The sequence below is a fragment of the Cibotium barometz genome, chromosome 20, assembly GCF_041138505.1.
Source record: "Cibotium barometz isolate CiBa-2024 chromosome 20, ASM4113850v1, whole genome shotgun sequence".
NCBI classification, from domain to species: Eukaryota; Viridiplantae; Streptophyta; class Polypodiopsida; order Cyatheales; family Cibotiaceae; genus Cibotium; species Cibotium barometz.
This window is the reverse complement of record NC_141065.1, coordinates 16,279,460-16,299,818: the sequence shown is the minus strand read 5'-3', so window position 1 is coordinate 16,299,818 and position 20,359 is coordinate 16,279,460. Positions and strand designations below refer to the sequence as shown.

General features: G+C 42.2%; 1 protein-coding gene across 3 annotated transcripts in view; it reads left to right on the top strand.

Moving 5' to 3' along the window:
* The window catches only part of LOC147627586 (uncharacterized), a 29,486-nt gene extending 16,108 nt beyond the window's left edge, over positions 1-13,378 (top strand). Inside the window, exons 7-14 of one of the 3 annotated variants that reach the window (XR_015268262.1) lie at positions 225-323; positions 407-478; positions 9,724-9,838; positions 9,945-10,013; positions 10,623-10,941; positions 11,715-11,844; positions 12,001-12,667; positions 13,040-13,378. Coding sequence is in view for 1 of the 3 variants with exons in the window: in XM_086814495.1 (XP_086670621.1) it covers positions 225-323; positions 407-478; positions 9,724-9,838; positions 9,945-10,013; positions 10,623-10,941; positions 11,715-11,844; positions 12,001-12,525 (1,329 nt within the window). In the remaining 2 variants the exon portion in view is untranslated. Of the gene's footprint in view, positions 1-224; positions 324-406; positions 479-9,723; positions 9,839-9,944; positions 10,014-10,622; positions 10,942-11,714; positions 11,845-12,000; positions 12,921-13,032 lie in introns of those variants that run through there. The other 2 variants (XR_015268263.1, XM_086814495.1) reach the window with 2 other exon arrangements.
* Positions 13,379-20,359: the final 6,981 nt, after the last annotated feature.

The window sequence follows — 20,359 nt, the reverse complement described above, 5'->3', positions numbered from 1 at the left end:
TGTCGGTTTATGAGTACTGTATTGGCTGGACATTTCATGTGTGTTTGTTGTGTATCTTGTTTGGTGACTTGCCATCAGAGCCTTGTTTTGCCTGTGAATTGTAAGTGGTAAAACCTGAAATTGCTTACTTTCGAAGTGCTGCTTGATTTGGTGCACTTTTTAAAGTTATCTTATAATTGCTATTACAGTTGGTGTCTTGTTTTCTCAATGTCAACTTTTTGCAGGTGGAATCTTTGGCAAAGCGTTACGATGAAAAATTTAAGCAGGCAGGGGAGTCTCAGTCTCGGTTGCTTGCTGATGAGGCAGCCTTCCGTGATGTCCAGGTTAATTGAACATCAATTTTCTGTGAGATTAAAGCTGGATACTATGTGTCGTTTCAATTCAAAGAAGTTTTTGACCATATTAGGAGCGAAGGCTGGAACTTTACACTGCAATTCTGAGGATGGAACAAGGTGGGGACACCAATGCTTTACTGCAGGTAACACTAATCTGTACCAACTATAATTTGTCCTACTCGATATTGTCCTTTGATCTGTTTCTTGCCAAGGGTCAATGCCACCGCATCTTTTTCTCTTCTAACACTTTGCTAAGTAAGCCATGGGGAAGCTTTTATTTCGTACAAACAATGGGGCCCTTCCCCCCTCTTCCTCTTCCTCTCCCTCCCCGCCTCCCTTGAAATTTATCACCTGGAGTATTTGCTTTACTGAAATGAGAATGAAAAGTAAATAGGCTGTGGCAGAAAACTGCAACGTTACAGCACTTGTGCTCTTTGTTTTTTAACACACGAGAAACCTATGCAACCTTCTTTTACCTTCACCTTCAAATCCAGCACTATGTTGGCTGAAATCTGCTGATGAGGGATGGCAACCTGCTTTTCTGCTCCATTGGGCTACTATATGGTGCTTGTGGGCTTGTGTTTGCTGCCTTTGGGGGCTGAAGTGGAAGATGACGATGAATGAGGGTTTTAGGGGCTTATACATGGGAAAATCCATGCTGATTTGCTATTGATTTTGCCCTAGCGAAATCGTCTTGTATAATACCCGCAGTCGGGGTTGAGCACAATCTTGATACACGTAGCCTATTAACACTAATACATAAAGATGGAATGGCACAACACAATACAAGATAACAATGCTGAAATTGAAATAACACTTGTAGAAGGGCCGTGGTGTTGATGTTGTTCTTGAATTCCAAAGCTCTATGTCAAAATTCCATCTTCAAAGAACAGTCCCTCACTCCCCAATCCCCAGTAACTTGTCATACGCATCTATGTTCCATTGGCACATATGCAGGTATGCATGTGCCAGGCCAAGACACAGAAGACCGACATGTACGAGTACGTGAATGTAGAGCAAGTGTGTCCACATGATTCCTTCCCATGACCAGTAAACCGACATGTATGAGTACGTGAATGTAGAGCAAGTGTGTCCACGTGATTCCTTCCCATGACCAGTAAACAGTCAGATAAGCTGGCACCATTCAGCAGCAGCAGTGAATTATGACTTCATGGCTGTACGGCAGTGGCAGCTGGTGCATATGCACGTAAATGATTGTGCAGGCAGTACAGATGCTGTACAGTAGTATGGACACCTGTATGGACGCACGTGTGGATAGAGCTGGCGCAGGCAATACGGCGACTGCACAGCTGTACGGACAGTGCAGGTTGGACTGGCAGTTTGTGCAGGTTGGACTGGCAGTTTTGCTGAAGGCAATGGCTGATTTTCTTTTCCTGTAGAGATGCGCATAGGCTTGATTGATTGAGAGAGATTCATCCTGGAGGTGGTGGCTATTGGGCCACCTCACCTTTTGCCACACCCCTACCATAAGTGTTATTGGTATATATGATATGAGTAGTGCCACATGTGAACATGCGCTAACCATGGGCAATTTGGGTTTTTCCCCTTGGAGATCTAGTTTGAAAGGACACAATCTACTTTAGTTGTATTATGATATTATGGAGTTGACCTCCTATGCAAATCCTACTCTTTGCATCTCTCATCATCTTAGAGTGTTCCTTGCTTTGCTGCTTGTGAGTGTGCTGTTGCGCCAAACCCTAATTGCTCCCCTCCTGGGCCGATAGCGGTATAGCAGAGTGTAACTCGCGGCGGCGGGTGCCCGGGGGACTAGGGCCTTTGACACACTTGTTGATACCATCAATGCATATTAAAACATTTAAACATGGCCACAGCCTTAACACATATCCATCATCACTTTGCATAAAACATAAAGCTGGACAAAACATCCACAAATGCTGAAAATGGAGCTTGCACGTGTGACACCGCATAGAGGCCGGAATGGGCCGACCCTCCCCCTTGGAGTATTTTATTGCCCAAGGAGAATAATATCATGTACAAGCTTTGAGGGCCTTACTCTCCCCACGGGAGATGCCGGATTATCCATATACAAATGCCATAACACAGCCCAACACAAGGCAACCAAGCCGGAACATAGGCTGTAGAAATGCCGAACCAACAATATAATCCATATACCTCCGTGTGGGTACTGATTCTTCCCCAAAAACCACGGGTCTTCATGCAATAGAGCTAGTACAGCAAGTACAACTCTCCATTCAGCCGGTACAACAGGTACAATGGCTGGTACAGCAAGTACAATGGTTGGTATAGCAGGTACGATGGCTGGTACAGCTGGTACGGTGGCTGGTACAGCAGGTACAGCAAGTACAAAAGCTGGTACAGCAAGTACAAATGCTGGTACAACACATACAATGGCTAGAAATCATAATAAATGATTGAATACCCTTGCCTTCAGTATTTCTTCGCGATGGAAGCCTCCAAAACAGTCCCATACAGCCGGTATTCTTCATGGGCAGCCTTCAAGTGAGAGAGAAAGAGAGTAGCCATCATTAGAGAAGCCTTCAACGGTGGTAGAGGCTAGTGTGCAGCAAGAGAGCCTCTATTAATGAAGAGAGAGGACTCCAATTTATAGATTTGGGCCTCCCATGAGCTAAAATGGCAAGAGAAGGCTACAATGACAAGTGGAGAGCCACACAATAGCTGAAGTGACAAGTGTGAGGCCACTTGTCTCACTTTGATCCACTTTATAACAAGTGTCAGGCCACTTGTCTCACTTTGGTCCACTTTCTTGCCACATGTCCCAATCTAAGAGATGGGTCCTTCCATAATCTTTACCTCTAAAAATATCCCAACTGGTAGACATTTTGTCATAGGCACTTTGCCAACTCTTGGTATCTGCTCAATTCCAGATGTAATGACGCGAATAGAATTTCCATCGGAGTCGGCCCAAAAATAGCAACTCTCCTAAATTTTAGGAGTGTGGTTCTTTGTATTCTAGGATAATCCCCCATTCCCAAAGCTTGTATTTTCCAAATATTTAAACATCCTGGAGTCCACCAGACCCCTTTCAGACTGGGAAATGTCCAGGCTGGTGACATCCTCCCCAACTTCTTAAAAGTTGTCCGCAACTTTAAGCTTTAAGCCATATATTCAAGATATAATCATGTCCCATCGATTGGGCGAGACGAGACAGTCTCGAAAAATCTAATATAACTGAAGAATCCATGTCCCAAAGAAATGGGCGAGACTAAATAAGTCTCCATAATACCAATATCAAAATCATGTCCCAAGATAAATGGGTGAGACAAAACAGTTTCATAAGTCCAGATAGCATAATCCATGTCCCAAGTAAATGGGCGAGACAAATCAGTCCCATAAGTCCAGATATCATAATCCATGTCCCAAGTAAATGGGCGAGACAAATCAATCCCATAAGTCCAGATATCATAATCCATGTCCCAAGTAAATGGGCGAGACAAATCAGTTCCATAAGTCCAGATATCATAATCCATGTCCCAAGTAAATGGGCGAGACAAAATAAGTCTCCTGCCAAGAAGACATCGGTCCACATGACCCTTGGCATAGACATAAGTCCCGTCATGTCCACTTTACCACTTACACTCCGTGTTGGTACTCTGACCACACACCTTGGATGAGAGGTGGGCTTACAAGAGACACACAATGAGCCGGAACGGCCGGCCCCTCCCTTGAGTAAATTATATTACTATTGGAGAAATTCAATACATAGCTTCACGGGCATCCATTGCCAAATCCTCCATGCCAATGCATATGAAATTCAGCATTTAGAAAACAATGGTATGTCGATGTAGATCACCAAGGAGCTGCCTTGACGCCCGGCCCGACTTCAGTGCCCATATTCTCTACCATTGGCTCTATGTTCTACCAAGCAAGGTAGCAACATCTTGAAGAGCACTTAGGACAAGAGAAATACTACACAGGGCGGCTAAACAAGGAGTCTTGAAAACAATCACTCGCAGGCATAGATAACCTGGTGTTCCATACGCATTTCTGCTACACATAGTTTATAGGCATTTCGGCCACCAACTCACACTACCCTCTCAAGTGCCCATGTTCCCTTCCATCTGCTCTCTATTGTTCCACCCACACATGGTAGAAACAATCTTCAAGAGAGCACGTAGGACAAGAGAACACTACACAGGGTATGTTGTGCTTGTCACTACCCTTTGAAGTGCCCATGTTCCCTTCCATCTGCTCTCTATTGTTCCACCCTCACATGGTAGAAACAATCTTCAAGAGAGCACGTAGGACAAGAGAACACTACACAGGTTATGTGAATCATGAGTTCCATAAGTCCAATGCATCCCAAATAAAGGGAGCCAAAAAGAATAATCCATCCTAGTAAAAGGGAGCCATAAACATAATCCATAAACCTGAGGATGGATCCAAATTCCTAGAAAAGAAGTCCAGGAATCCATACACCTGTATACCATAATCCTTGTATACCATAACTCTTACCACATACTCCGTGCTAACCACACACCTTGGAGTAGAGGTGGACTTTATCCATAAAAGCATCATATCCATGAGATAACCAAAGATTTCTTCTCTATAAACTCGGACAGATTCGTCCATAGAAATTGCCTGTTAAGCCCAATATCTATATAAATCTCGTCCAAGAAAGAAATCTCCATAGATATATTCCATCCCAATAAAGAGAGCCATGAAAAGAATTCATCCCATTAAAGGGAGCCATGAAAAGAATTCATCCCATTAAAGGGAGCCATAAACAATGTTTCCTTGAAACCATCTCAAGGCAAACAACAACACCATAGCTATACAAGGGTTAGTGAATATCAAAAACACTTCATAGTAAATAGCCAACGCACCAACTTTGCAAACTCAAAGTATACTTAGCTTTTCTTTGCCAGGTTGGTCATGAAGCCAAAAGAAATATCTCCTCACCATATCCTTAAGATATCCCGAGATATATCTCCATATAGCTTGCCTTTAAGCTTGATAATATAATCCGCAATATCCATATGGAAAGAGTGCTAAACGTGTGCACATAAAGCCAACTCCATACTTCCAAGATAAATTTTGTGAATTCATAAATCCTTAGATCAACAAGCTGTCTACTGCTCATGCTCTTGCTTCATAAGCTATGAAGCGGCTAGCCATGCTTAACAGCAACAATGATGGTAAGTGTGGTCCCCACTTGAGATCTTTTCTCTTCCTTATTGATAGAAGGAAGCCTCCGCTTCCAAGGAAGTCTATGCTCTGATACCAATGTAACTCGCGGCGGCGGGTGCTCGGGGGACTAGGGCCTTTGACACACTTGTTGATACCATCAATGCATATTAAAACATTTAAACATGACCACAGCCTTAACACATATCCATCATCACTTTGCATAAAACATAAAGCTGGACAAAACATCCACAAATGCTGAAAATGGAGCTTGCACGTGTGACACCGCATAGAGGCCGGAATGGGCCGACCCCCCCCCCCCCCCCCCCCCCTTGGAGTATTTTATTACCCAAGGAGAATAATATCATGTACAAGCTTTGAGGGCCTTACTCTCCCCACGGGAGATGCCGGATTATCCATATACAAATGCCATAACACAGCCCAACACAAGGCAACCAAGCCGGAACATAGGTTGTAGCAATGCCGAGCCAACAATATAATCCATATACCTCCGTGTGGGTACTGATTCTTCCCCAAAAACCACGGGTCTTCATGCAATAGAGCTAGTACAGCAAGTACAACTCTCCATTCAGCCGGTACAGTAGGTACAATGGTTGGTACAGTAAGTACAATGGCTGGTACAGTTGGTATGGTGGCTGGTACAGCAGGTACAACAAGTACAAAAGCTGGTACAGCAAGTACAAATGCTGGTACAACACATACAATGGCTAGAAATCATAATAAATGATTGAATACCCTTGCCTTCAGTATTTCTTCGCGATGGAAGCCTCCAAAACAGTCCCATGCAGCCGGTATTCTTCATGGGCAGCCTTCAAGTGAGAGAAAAAGAGAGTAGCCATCATTAGAGAAGCCTTCAACGGTGGTAGAGGCTAGTGCTACAATGACAAGTGGAGAGCCACGCAATAGCTGAAGTGACAAGTGTGAGGCCACTTGTCTCACTTTGATCCACTTTATAACAAGTGTCAGGCCACTTGTCTCACTTTGGTCCACTTTCTTGCCACATGTCCCAATCTAAGAGATGGGTTCTTCCATAATCTTTACCTCTAAAAATATCCCAACTGGTAGACATTCTGTCATAGGCACTTTGCCAACTCTTGGTATCTGCTCAATTCCAGATGTAATGACGCGAATAGAATTTCCATCGGAGTCGGCCCAAAAATAGCAACTCTCCTAAATTTTAGGAGTGTGGTCCTTTGTATTCTAGGATAATCCCCCATTCCCAAAGCTTGTATTTTCCAAATATTTAAACATCCTCGAGTCCACCAGACCCCTTTCAGACTGGGAAATGTTCAGGCTGGTGACACAGAGCATCACTGGCGGCTTCCACTCACGCAGGTGACAACTGAGCTCAACCGTTTGTGCACATCTAGCTGACGATTTCCGTCCAATGCATTCAGTCCCGGGTTCCAGCCTTCCTGTGCGCCTCTCTTCCGCCGCCCGCACTGGGGGTCTTGCTTGCCTCGCTGCCACCTAGAGCCCCATTCGGCTGCCCAACCCGGCAGCAACTAGTGTGGGGGTCACCACTTTTGCTCGGCCCTCCGGTTGCGCTGGCACCGCTGTGGGCAGTGACAAAATGCAGAGTGGAAGATAGAAAGTGGAAACAGGAGAGAGTGAGAGAGAGATGGAGAGGAAACACAGGTGTATACCTGCTCTCAATATCACCAAACAAGAATACAAGTCCCAAGCAAGAGGGGAAGAAGACCTCGCATGTGAGGGACTGCAGCAAGCCCTTATGCAGAGGCACTAAGGCATGCAAGAGGCACAAAGCAAGCAATAAAAATGAGGGAGGGTATGCCCGGCTATATATATGCGCATGTAGAGGCAGCCGACCAGCTCACGACTAGGGATAAATGCCCATGACTCCATAAAATGTGAAATTAGGTGGGTAAATGATGTGAGGGTTGACCCCCCCCCCCCTCCCCCCTCTAGCTAACATGGTTAGCCCTAAAGGCTAAAATAGGACACCACACAGGAAGCCAGTAGCAAGGGATGATGTCTAACACTCCTCGCAGCACCGGATGCTGAGTAAACTCCAAGAAGCCAAAGACGCCGTTCTCAATCAAAGATGAAAGACTGCAGAAACAAGTACTAGGAAAGCTCCACGAGCAATCTCCTCAGCAACTTAGCTACAAAAACATGGTGCATGGGCGGGGACTTTAACATGATAGAGTCAGCAGAGGATAGACTCGGAGGAGGCATGGCTATAGTTTGGCTTAGAGTACTCTACTTAGGGGGAGTTGATCCTAGCACTTAGGGGATGGGACCCTTGGCACTTGCTAGAGTTTGGACGCAGCAATGGGAGTCTGTGCTTCTTGCGGTCTGACAGGAGGAGCACTGGCCCCGATCTTTCTCGACTTGATAGATTCTATGTGGATGAGTGGGCTTGCGGTCGTGGGGACATGATTGGTATCTACTACCTTCTTTGATCATGCTCTGGTTATTTTGTCGTTGGAGGATCCCTGGAGGCAGGACATACACTTGTGCACTAGGATTCCGGACAGCCTCGTACAGGACTCTAAGATCTACATAGTAGGATAGAGCAGATTTGGGAGGGGCTGGATTTTCTGAGGTTATGCTGTAGGCACCTTGGATGCAAGCCTTGGCGAGATCAGCAATTTATTGCAATAGGTAGCATAGAGTAGATTGTCGGGATTCCGTGAGCAGGAGAGTAGAGATCGTTGGGATCTTGCTTCTCTCTAGCAGCTTCTGGAGAGTTTCCGAGATAGCCCATGGATTTAGAGTTAGCTGGCTGTTGCCCATACAAAGCACAGATCCATCGAGGAGAGGAGGGTGGAGTACAGATACCATGCCAAAGCACAGATCCATCGAGGAGAGGAGGGTGGAGTACAGATACCATGCCAAAGCTTCTTTTTGGACCCAGGCTGGTGATAGAGTCACTGGGGATTTCTTTGAGATTGCCGGCCCCCACATGGAGAGAGATGGTATTCATAGGCTGCGAGGCTAGGATGGAGCTATCGTTTCTGACCCCTCTTGCCCCTTTTCCCATGTGAGAGCCATTGCCACGGATTTTTTTTTTCAAATCCCTTCTCATGAGTGTCTCATTATCCACACAGGTGGTGGATGCGCGAGAGAGGGTTTGGCGGCACACGAGAGGTGGTTCCCCCAGCTCTCCAGACCACTTTATTGACTCCCTTCACAGCAAAGGAGCTGGCGAAGGCCTTGACGGCTCTTCTAGGGGCAAATGCCCGGGGGCGGATGGGCTTCTTTCTTCGCCACTGGGATCTCGTGGAAGGTGGCCTTCGAGCAACCTTCCAATGAGATTATGACCACAGGCGCCCTGCCATAGAGGCTCTCAGAGGGTCTGATTCACTTGATTCCTAAGGAGGGTGGTGACATATTGGAGATTCGGCAGTGGAGACCCATCACCCTCCTTGGGACCGCCTACAAGATTTTAGCCAAGGTCATTAGTCGGAGACTTCAGCCCTTTCTCCCCAACTTGATCCATAACACTAAGACAGGTTTTGTTCAGGATCAGAGTATTCTGGACAAGCTCTTCACTTTTTGGGAGGCGACAGCTTCGGCCAAGATGCGGCAACAAGATCTCATTGTGCTCCTTCTGGATTTCTAGAAATCCTATGTGACTGGGGCTTTCTCGGTGGCACGACGTACTGGATGGGGTTCCTAGTGCAGTGGATCCGTGGTGTTTTTGGACTTTACTTTGCCTCTCACAGTCAAGTTTTCATTCAGGGAGCCAGAGGTGGCAGATTTTTCCTTTCTCGCTCAGTTCGGCAAGGCTACTCACTAGCACCCTACCTCTTTCTATTTGTCACCGAGGCCATGAGCAGTTTTCTCTCAACTTAGGAGATTGGGCCCCAGCGATTGTGTCTCCCCATTCGGAGCTACTAGATCCCAAGTTTGCTTATGATAGAGCAGCATACTTATCCAGAGATGTGGGGAATCTTTAGAGATTTGTAGAGGCGATAGAGATCTTTTGTTGAGCATCAGGAGAGTAGATCAATTGGCACAAGTCGTGTGGTTTTTGGGTAGGCTCTCCACCCGCCTTGACTTGGCGTCTAGTTGATCCCGAGGGGATTTGTTCAGTGCTCTCTCTGTTTTGTTAGTGTCAAAGGCCAAGTTCTGTGCAAAATGTCAAAAGACGCCCCTACTCAACTTTGAGAGGTCTATGCTGATCTATGTAGATATAGATTAAACCTTTTTCGATTTTAATCATACAGTTTAAAGCTTGTTGTACTTGCAGGCTCGTGCAGATAGGTTACAAAATGATTTGGATGAATTAAGGAAAGCATTAAACGCAAAATGCAAACAGTTGGGTTTGCGAATCAAACCCACTTCGCTTCTTGAGCTACCTTATGGTGAGTTTGTGCATTCTGTCATTTCTGGTAATGATTCATTTTGTGTTTATGTGGTCAGCATGGCAGAGCCCTAAAACAGAGTTCTTAATGATATCTTTGCTCTCAGGATGGCAACCAGGGATTCAGGAGAATGCCGCACAATGGGACGAGGATTGGGACAAGTTTGATGATGAAGGTGTGTTCAAAATTAAGAACTGTGCTGGAGTGTCTAATGCTGGGAATCGGAATAGCTTTCCTAACAGTTCTCTGGAACAAGATTTAAGTGTGCGGTCTAGATATAACAGTGATCACATTCATTCTGCTTTGAGTTCATAGCTGCAACATGTGTGGGCTCCCCCAAATGCCATATCTATCATTTATGATGCCATTCAATGCACTCCACATGCATGTCCAAGGCATATAGAAACATGTGTGAAAACTGGTCTCCTGGTAAGAAAGGAATCAGTGACTGCCCAAGACATGAAGACAGAATCACAAAGGAAGGTGCCCCGAGGAAGATGATGTTGCCTTTGCAAGCTTCATGGGGCATTTGAGTAGCGTCAGACCATAATGTCATGTGAAGTGGCCTACAAGCGGGAACGGTTTACTCTTAACAAAAATTGCAGTTTGTGGTTGGATTAAGCAACTATGCGTTTTTGGGTGATCCTTTCATATGGATGATGGGGTTTACTTACATTGCTAGCTGGAGTCTTTGGCAATTATGTGTAGTTAATTTGTTCTATTCAAACTCCTTTAAATTTTTTTTAGAAACAGGGCTGAGTACCTTCGCAAAAATGTTCTGCAGGATTTGCATACGTTCAGGAGTTTATGGAGGAAGGAACTGCAGGAAGTGATGCAGCCAAACCCAAAACCATTGCTAGTTGGGACGAAAATGGGCAGCTTGAGGATGGGTTTGATTTGTCTACTACAGATAAAGAGGCTCATGCTGAAGAGTCACCATCTAATGGGAACCTGGGCATCTCCTCTCCTCGAGGAGACCACTATGATAATACAGCCAGAAATGGAGACAGTAGTCCCCGTGAGGACATGTCTTCTTTTAGTCCAGGGCACCCTGAATCAGGCACTTTTAGCACAACAAATGCAAACAGCAAGGACTCACAGAGGTATCTATTCTACTCTGGGCCGTTATGATGTGCTTGGTTTGCATTTCATGGTGGCAATTATCTTTTCTTTTTCAAAGACTTGGGTAGGGGGCATAGTACATAAAACACTGCTTGTTTGTAATAACTGGTCTTGGACATTGGTGGGACGACACACAGAAGTTGCTAACAAGGCATTGAGTTAATGTGTCATGCTTGTCCATGTGTGCTCCAAGTGGTTCTTGACGAGTTCATACAACAAAATGTTTTGTTTGGTTTCATATCGTTATGAAACGGGTTTCAAATTCAATGCAGCTGTGGTTGCTGCTCAGGTTGTTATATATATATATGTGTGTGCATGCGTGCTCATGTGCTTATACATAACACACATACATATGTGTGTTTGCGCGCGTGCACATGCTTATACATAACACACACATATATATGTGCGTGCGTGTGGGTGTGCTTATACATAACACACACATATATGTGTGTGCATGCGGTTGTGCTTATACATTACACACACACATATATTTGTGTGTGTGCGGGTGTGCTTATACATAACACACACACGTTTATGTGTGCGTGTGCGGGTGTGCTTATACATAACACCTATACATATATATGTGTGTGTGCGTGCGGGTGTGCTAACACACATACATATATATGTGTGTACATATGCATACACGTGTTAAGAGTGCCCTCATGCGCACGCTCACGCTTACACACTCTTATACATGCATGCATGCTTGCAGGTGTGTTCAGCTTCCTAATTAGTTTCTTGTTTTTTTGTTCAGTCATGGTCATGGGACTTCTTCCTTGCAATCTGAAAGTGATGCCTTTGCTGCCAATGGAGATGACTGGGTCTTCAGCCATGATACAGACTCAAATGCATCTTGGGGAAGGAGTGATGCTGCAAGTACTAAGGTTAGTGTAGTAGCTGCTGTTGTTCTTTATATAGAAGCTTGTTATACTGTTGCAGCTTTCAATGATGCAACTAGATTAGCAATTCTTCTTGACATAGGGCTTAATGACTTCCCTTGCCATCAGAGTTCAAACTAACTTTGTTTCTATGATACACAGGCTTCTGAGGAATCTGGCTTCCAACCAGGGAAACCCAGCACTGCTACTTCCTTTGGGTTTAGTGACCCTTTTGACACTCTATCCAACCCTGGGCGCATCAAAGATGTTCAAGAAGAAGACCTGCCATCATTTGGACCCATCCGCACAAAGGAGAGATCTTCTGTCTTTTTTGATAACTCGGTTCCAAGCACCCCTCTTCATAGCAATTTCTCACTTGGTCACGTCCCAAGTGGAGGTTATTTCGATGACTCCGTTCCAAGCACTCCTCTTTATAACAATGTCTTACAAGGTCAAGGGCCTAGTGGCGAACAATTTGTTCGGTTCGATTCATTCAGCAGTAATAACAATGATGTTGGTCATTCTCCTGACAGCTTTGCAAGGTTTGACTCCTTCAACAATGCTGCTGGCGGGCTGGCTCGCGGCTTCACTTCATTTGATGACTCTGATCCATTTGCAGGCACTGGGCCTTTTGAGGGGGGCCACACTGCAAGACGTAGTACAGACTCATGGAGTGCCTTTAGCTAGACATGGTTGCAGTATCCCGTTTCCTTTTATTGGCACTGTTGTGCATGTTGGCTTGCAGGAGCAGTCCAACTTTGGAGCGGTCCAACTTTGGTACTGTCATACATTATCTCTCAGGGCGGTGTGAGTGGTGAGCACAATACAGGTCAGACGTCTTTCTTGTAGTATATATAAATGTTTACTTGGCTAGGTTAGTAAGTCTTAGATCACTTGTTGAACACAGTAAAATTATGGATTTTATAGTTTACTAGTAGTTCAGAATGTGCAGTAGGGGCTCGGGTGTTGTGTTTGTGAGTTTTGATTTGGAGATATTTACATTCTTTTGTTGTATGGATATGCTATTGCATTATCTTGTAACCGCATTGCATAATATTCAAGATCTATAGATATTTACATTCTTTTGTTGTATGGATATGCATGATATTGCATTATCTTGTAACTGCTTTACATAACATTCAAGATCTATAGATTACAATGGTTTAGTTTTATTTTCGTCTTCACTTTATAAAGTGTACAGACCAAGGCTGTGGATGGCTTCACAAGGCTTTGGCAGGCATTCCTTAAATGCTACTTCCCATCGTGGCTCTCCCAGTGATAGTACATGGGGGCATAAAATGGCATGTGAAGAAGCCCTTCACATGGGAAAGCTCTCATTTGAGCTGGCTTCAAGGCAGAGATGCAGGTGGATTGCGCAGTGTGTCATGGAAGATGTTTCTTGCTGTACTTGTTATACATTCATTTTGCTACAAGTAGTATTTATGATTTTTTATACTCAATTTTCTACAAGTAGTATTTATGATTTTTTATACTCAATTTTCTATGTGAAGGATTTCATTGAAAAGAAGTCTTATTTACATCACGTCAAGCATTAATGTACGGTAATTGACTTGAGGTGCTTGGGTCAAAATACCAGCATTAAGCAGGAACAAATTTCTAGTGGCTATAAAAAAACAAGCTCCCTTGCAGTAACAAGTGATGCATTTAAATTTTTCTTGCAAAAAACTAGCAGTAAGCATTTGCTAGTGATCTTAGAGAAGACTAATTGATTTTGCATCCCCTTGGCTCGATTTTTGGAGCGGTACAAATCTCATGCTACTTAGTGACCAGGTTTCAAATGTTATCCCTAGTAGTCCTATGCTTTTGAGGAATAATGGCAGTGCAAGAGGAAGCTTAGTAGATTCCTGTGGAATATATGGCGGTGGTGCACATGGCACCTTTTGTGGCTACAAGAAACTTTTGATAGGTTGTATCATTTGTCCGTAGGGCATTCCACAGGGCATTTTGCACTGCAGATGACATCCAAATACATGCTACATAACTCTTTTCATATTAGTTTACTACACCCATTTAAGGGAACTCTTCTAGTAGTAGGTACCTTCTTCCAATTTCAATCCTTTGATGTGGCAGTCTTTGTTTTTGACTCCTAATTTTTTTTTGGGTAGCCAGAACTGAGCAGACAACACATATTTTACGTCACTAGTGTACACTCTCAAGAAGTTTAAATACCTCACTAGTATTCACACTCAAGAAGTTTATACAAGTTGGTAGAGCTCATGCTTGGGAAGGGGTAAGCTAGGGGTTAACTCAAAAGCTTGGAAAGCATAGTATTCGTTAACCTCTGCTATTCCACAGGGCATTTTGCACTGCAGATGACATCCAAATACATGCTACATAACTCTTTTCATATTAGTTTACTACACCCATTTAAGGGAACTCTTCTAGTAGTAGGTACCTTCTTCCAATTTCAATCCTTTGATGTGGCAGTCTTTGTTTTTGACTCCTAATTTTTTTTTGGGTAGCCAGAACTGAGCAGACAACACATATTTTACGTCACTAGTATACACTCTCAAGAAGTTTAAATACCTCACTAGTATTCACACTCAAGAAGTTTATACAAGTTGGTAGAGCTCATGCTTGGGAAGGGGTAAGCTAGGGGTTAACTCAAAAGCTTGGAAAGCATAGTATTCGTTAACCTCTGCTATGTAGAAACCCAAGAGTCCGACAAAATCTTCTTTCAACTCATTTATGGGCTTTCAAAAATTTATTGTAGTGCACGGATTCTATCAAGGTAATGAAAATGTGTGGATCCTAAAGAAATCCACAAGATCTCCTCCACTTTCACAAAGAAAGCACAACCTCTGCAACAAAGGCACCAACCCCCTCATAAAAAATTGGTGCCTACATGCCTACTCATTGCACAAGGATATTATGATGGCAATTATGCCATTTGGGTGTCCAAATCCATCAAGAAAAGAATTGCCCCGCTCCCAGTGACTTCTCTATCAAGAAGCACATCCACGTTTTGAATGGTGTTGCAACCAGCAGCAGCAACCAAAGCAACAAGTAGACCACAAGAACCATCTCCCAAAAATGGTGAAGCCACAAGAATCTTTTTTCACTATGAACAACAAGGTTATGCAACAAGTCATCTTAAATGCATTAACATTTGCAAAGCAGAGCTTTAGCATCGACATTTATCACTTGCAAACAACTTATGGATGGAGTAATGCAAGTGTCACAATTTGGATGCTTAATGGCATGATTGAAATTATTTGCCAACTTAATTTGGGAGTAATTGCTAGAGGTCCTTGAAGCTTAATAGCAACATGAAAACTTGCAACATCCAAGCAAAAGCGAGAGAGAGAGAGAGAGAGAGAGAGAGAGAGAGAGAGAGAGAGAGAGAAGAAAAAGAAAAAAACTATTTAAAATTGATCCTTACTTTCCATGCTTCACTCACCTCCAATTCACATTGAAGAGAATCTCATAACTTACATGGCTACAATGGAATGATGTCTCCTACATAGATACTTGGATACAAAAGCATATACTATAATCAATAGCTAATCACATCAATGGATAAGCTCATTGACTTATCCTAGACAGCCATACAGAGCATTGTATCCAAAAAAAAAAGAGAGAAGAAAAAGAAAAAGAAAAACCTATTTGAGACCAACTATGCTTCACTCACCTCTAGTTCACATTGAAGAGAATTTCATAAGTTACATAGCTTGAATGAAACGATGTCTCCTTGATAGATACTCACTTGGATACAAAAGCATATAATGTGATTAATAGCCAATCACATCAATGGGTAAGATCATTGGCTTACCATTCTTTTTTCAATTGGCGGACTATTGTAAACACAAATACTCACCTACTGGTGGAAAAATGCATTTCTTTATGCACCATTGTCTCAACATTGACATCCTTCGAAGTATATATCTTTGGATGGGAGGACCATGGTGGGTGAAGACCACTTGGTCAATGATATTTATGCACACAAAATAGGTTCTTCTCAATGACACCCATTTAAACCTTGCCAACAACAACAGGCCCTTTCAACAATAATCTCTTCACCATACCATCCCACAGTTTTCTCAAGAAGTTGAAGATCTTTTCTATTATCCTCGTAAGTCGAAAGAATTCTTTCATGTCTCTCTAGTGATATTGACTTCAACAATAGCTACATCAAGAGTCTGATTGATTCACTTTAATGTACTTCATTATATGTCTACTAGTAAAGGGCACACAATATATTTATACACATTTAAAAAAAACACATGGGATAAAGATTACAGGGATAGGTCCGCTTCAAGACAACTTCAAGATCATTTGACAAAGTCTTACTAAACAAGAAAAGTAACAACCAAGAAGCTACACTTCAAGATCATTTGATAAAGTCTTACTAAACAAGGAAAGTAACAATCAAGAAGCTACAATTACATTGCTTTAATGCATCAAATGAGGAACGGAGATTCACTCTTGTGTTCACATGATTGTGTAATGATACTCCAGACTCTCCGTCTCTTCTTCTTTATTCCTAACAAGCCTTTGAATAACTGCTAACTTGAAATAAATAATGTAATATGCTTTTGATTGTTATATAAAAAAAATCACTCACAAAATTTTAAACCTGTTAACTAACTTCATCATTTATTAACTAGCCTTCTCTATTCCTTTCGGAGGAACAATGACCATTAAAAGTATCAACAACAGCTTCTTAAATGTTCTCGCAACAAATTTTTATACTCAATCACGAGGATACGAAAGGAAAAATATTAACTCATTTTGGGATTAAAAGGAGTTGCGACATTGTAAATAAGAAAGATGGAGACATCAAGAGGAGATAAATGTTAACTCATTTTTGGGTTAAAAGGAGTTGCCACCATTGTAATTCTACACCAAATAGAAAAGAAAGACACCAATGGCATGTATAATCAATCTATGAAGCAAAGATGTCTAAATCTACAACTTGGATGTGCACTTGAAAATAGTACAATGAAGTATTTATGGTGATTCCCGCTTTAAGAGCGTGCGACAACAAGCTAGAATAGATTCCCTGTGAATGTACTTCACATATGTACTATGAGATGAAGCATTATATAATCAATAAGCACTAATGAGCCTTGGATGCTTGACCTACCATAGTTTGTGTGTAACGCTTATAGCCTTGTATATAAGTCATAATGTTGTGTACTCATCCATTATGTAATTGAGTCTTACTCTTGCTAATAACCTTCTCTAATGCATGTTAGTATGTATGAGTGATTTAAGGTGAGAGGAGAGACATTGGACTCGTAGTCCAATGTGACAGCGGTGGTGTGACAATGCTTGTCGGAGACATTGATGGAAACAACTAACCAAGGAAGTGTGGAGCTCTTGAAGAGCTCACCAATTAGAAAGATCCTCACGATGTTATAGCTTGTTGCAAATGGTAATCTCTTGTGAATGTGTTTCTAAGAGGCTGAAAGTAAAAAATAACACCCATGATTTATATACATAGAAAATATATATTCAACAGTGTTGGAGGAATTCTCACCAAAATTTTACAAACAATTTAATCTTATTAGAGAAATATAGTACACAACACTTTGAACTCATTATACTACCTACAAGGTGAATCCCAAGAAAACTCCTTTACACTAAGCACTCACAAGAGAATATATGGGAATTCCCTTCTAGAGCAACTCATTGAACTTTTTTTAAAAAAAAACTTGAGGAGACTCGATTCTTATGCTTTGGACATTGAGAACATCCACTGTTAATCGTACTATGAAATCTTAGGACCTTGAGGACTTTGATTAAATATAGAACAAAACAAAGTACTTTTTCTATTGCCTTTCAATTGTATTATTTCATAATACAAATGAGTCCACAAGGTGTGATCTCTTAGCATTGTACAATGCAAGGATCAGCATGAAAATAACCCTTCATAGCATTGTTAAGCTTACTACTCTTGCGGGTCAAGAGATCAATGGCAATTGCAACTACATCAAGGAATAATAGAGGAGCTTGTTCATAACTAGCGTAGCCTTTAAATATGGCCTCGATAGAGTCTAATGGTTGGCAAGACCATAAAAATGCAAGTTTAGGAATGGCTTTCAATGTGTTCACTTTGAAGCTCATGGTGCAACTATGCAAAGGTAGCCTTAGCACAGCCCATGACAAACATTCAAAAAGTTGTCCCCTTTGAACACTATGTATGATGAATTTTTTATGTTGAAGCACATCCACTCATCCTAATCTAGATTGGATTAACATTTTTATAATTCCTCCTTATCTTTATCATCGTCTTCATGAATGTTGTCCTACTAGGCTTCTTGTGCTTAGGCAATAATTGTGTTGTAGGGTTTTTTCAAGGCATGTGCATCCAACTCTCCTGGCATGGATGTGAGGTACCTACCTTCTTCAATAGTTTCACCATAGCAAATTTGGCTAACCTCAACCTTGGTGGCTTAGTTTTCAATGGCCATATATTCATGGCTAGCTTCCCTTGTCTTGTCAATACTTTGCTTGGTGATTTCCTTGGCTTGTTGAAGTTGTTCTCCCATAGCTTCTACTACTTTTGAGTTACATATATTCCGTTAAGTGCACTAGATGACTAGATCGTTGGCAATGTTAATGGCTACCATTTTTTATCGGAGATAATATTCCTTAATCATGGTTTTACTCTTGGTATCCATCCAAAGGGTCGCCAACATGAGATTTTACCTCTAGGTAAGGGATTTCCTTGGGGTGTTCAAGGTGAATTTTTCACTTAAAAGAGGCCTTGAGATAGGAGTATTTGTTCCTTTAGGTACGGGACTTCCTTGGAGTGCGGATGTTTTGTTTAAGGGAGGCCTTGAGATAGGAGTGTTAATTTTTATGGCCTTAAAAGGTGACATGTAAGTATCAACAAGCTTGTCCTTTGGTCTCTAGTTCAATGAAGTTAAACTTTCGAGAAGCCTTTGGCATCTTTGTTAGTTACTTATCAAGAAAAATGTGCTTCCTTGCATTCCAAAATTGATGCTATTATGCCACGTGGTTAAAAACTAATTATTATTAAGAATATTAAAGGTAATGAAGTCTATAAGGTAAGCAATATTTCAACAACCATAACTAGTAGTATGCTACTTGAAATTGTAAATTAGGTGGTTGAGTTGGTGTTGGGTCTAGGTGGTCCATGGGAAGAGGGCTTCCATCTCAACATCTTTGTTGATCTCAGCAACATTTGTTTAGGGGGGGCCTACTTGACTATGTTAAAATTAGTGGGCCGAGATTAGTTTCACTTGCCACCTTGTATTTTTGTGTTGGCCCCTCACATGCCAAAAACTTTTCCAAGATAAGCACTTCCGACATTATTGAGGAGCGCCATCATGCAAATATACGCACATTAGGTGCATCCATGACCATCTCACCCCACAATCCCTACGTTGTGAGCATTTTCTTGAGTGTTAGACTCTTTTGAGTTTCTGCTATGAAAGAGGGTGACGAGTACTCTGTTTTTTCTAGGCTATTTAGATTTGTGTTGCCTTGGTTGGAAAGGTAACCCAAATTGAATTGCCACCCTCATAGTAGTCTTGAGCTACGTACCTTTTAATACTTTGAAGATATCTTGACATTAACTTATGTGATGGAAATACCTTATTTTGTGGAACTAAAGGTTTGGTACATTTCTTGGCACTTGTTTACAATGGAGGAGTGAAAATTGTTGGTTTGCACACCATAGATGATGAGGCTTGGGTCGTCATATGCCGATGATGGCATAGAGGTTCAATTGGATGGATTCACTTTGTCCATGCATTGGAGGACCTTCGGTGTTGTCGTTGAATACACATGATGAATACACATTTCAAGATGACAAAGATTTTTGTGATAGAAGCCTTTCATTCCTTTGGGCGAGGTTGGTCAAAGAGGGCCTCTCGGAGTAGAATTGGAGTAGAAGCGTCATCATGAGGTGCTATTGATGTAGATGGTAGGTCTTTATTATTAATGGCAAAGTCGTTGGACAGGCTATTTTCTCAGGTAAAGGGTCTATTGATGTTAAAGGTTCTGGGGCGTTACCATTGCCATAGTAAGATTTAATCTTCGTTGTTGGTGTCGAGAGGGAATGAGAAGGGTCATATTCTAGAGTGGCTGTTGAGACTGTGAGGTTGTGAAGTTAGAGGGAGAAACCAGTTCTTTTAATGGTGAGGATGGAGTTGAAGGGATAGAAGCTATGTCGGGGGAAGGATTTTCAAAATGAAGGTAAGGTTTCAAGTTGTGGAGCTTTTTAGGAGGAGCCTTGTAGCCTTTTACGCATAGCATTATATAGAAACCAAGTTTGCTTCCAACACAAACTCAATCATAAAGAATTTGTAGCTAAGGGGGTTAGTTTTCATGTAGGTTGCATGTTCAAAGTACCCTAAACATGGTATTGTCCTACATTAAAGGAATCTGCTTAGATAGTGTAGGTTGCCCTAATAATTTCCATAGTTCAAGGATCATGATACTATATTCACGTCATGGATAAAGTTGGGCTTAAATTATGTTAATATTTTTAAATTATTTAAATCCTACGTCAAATCTTGGAAGATAT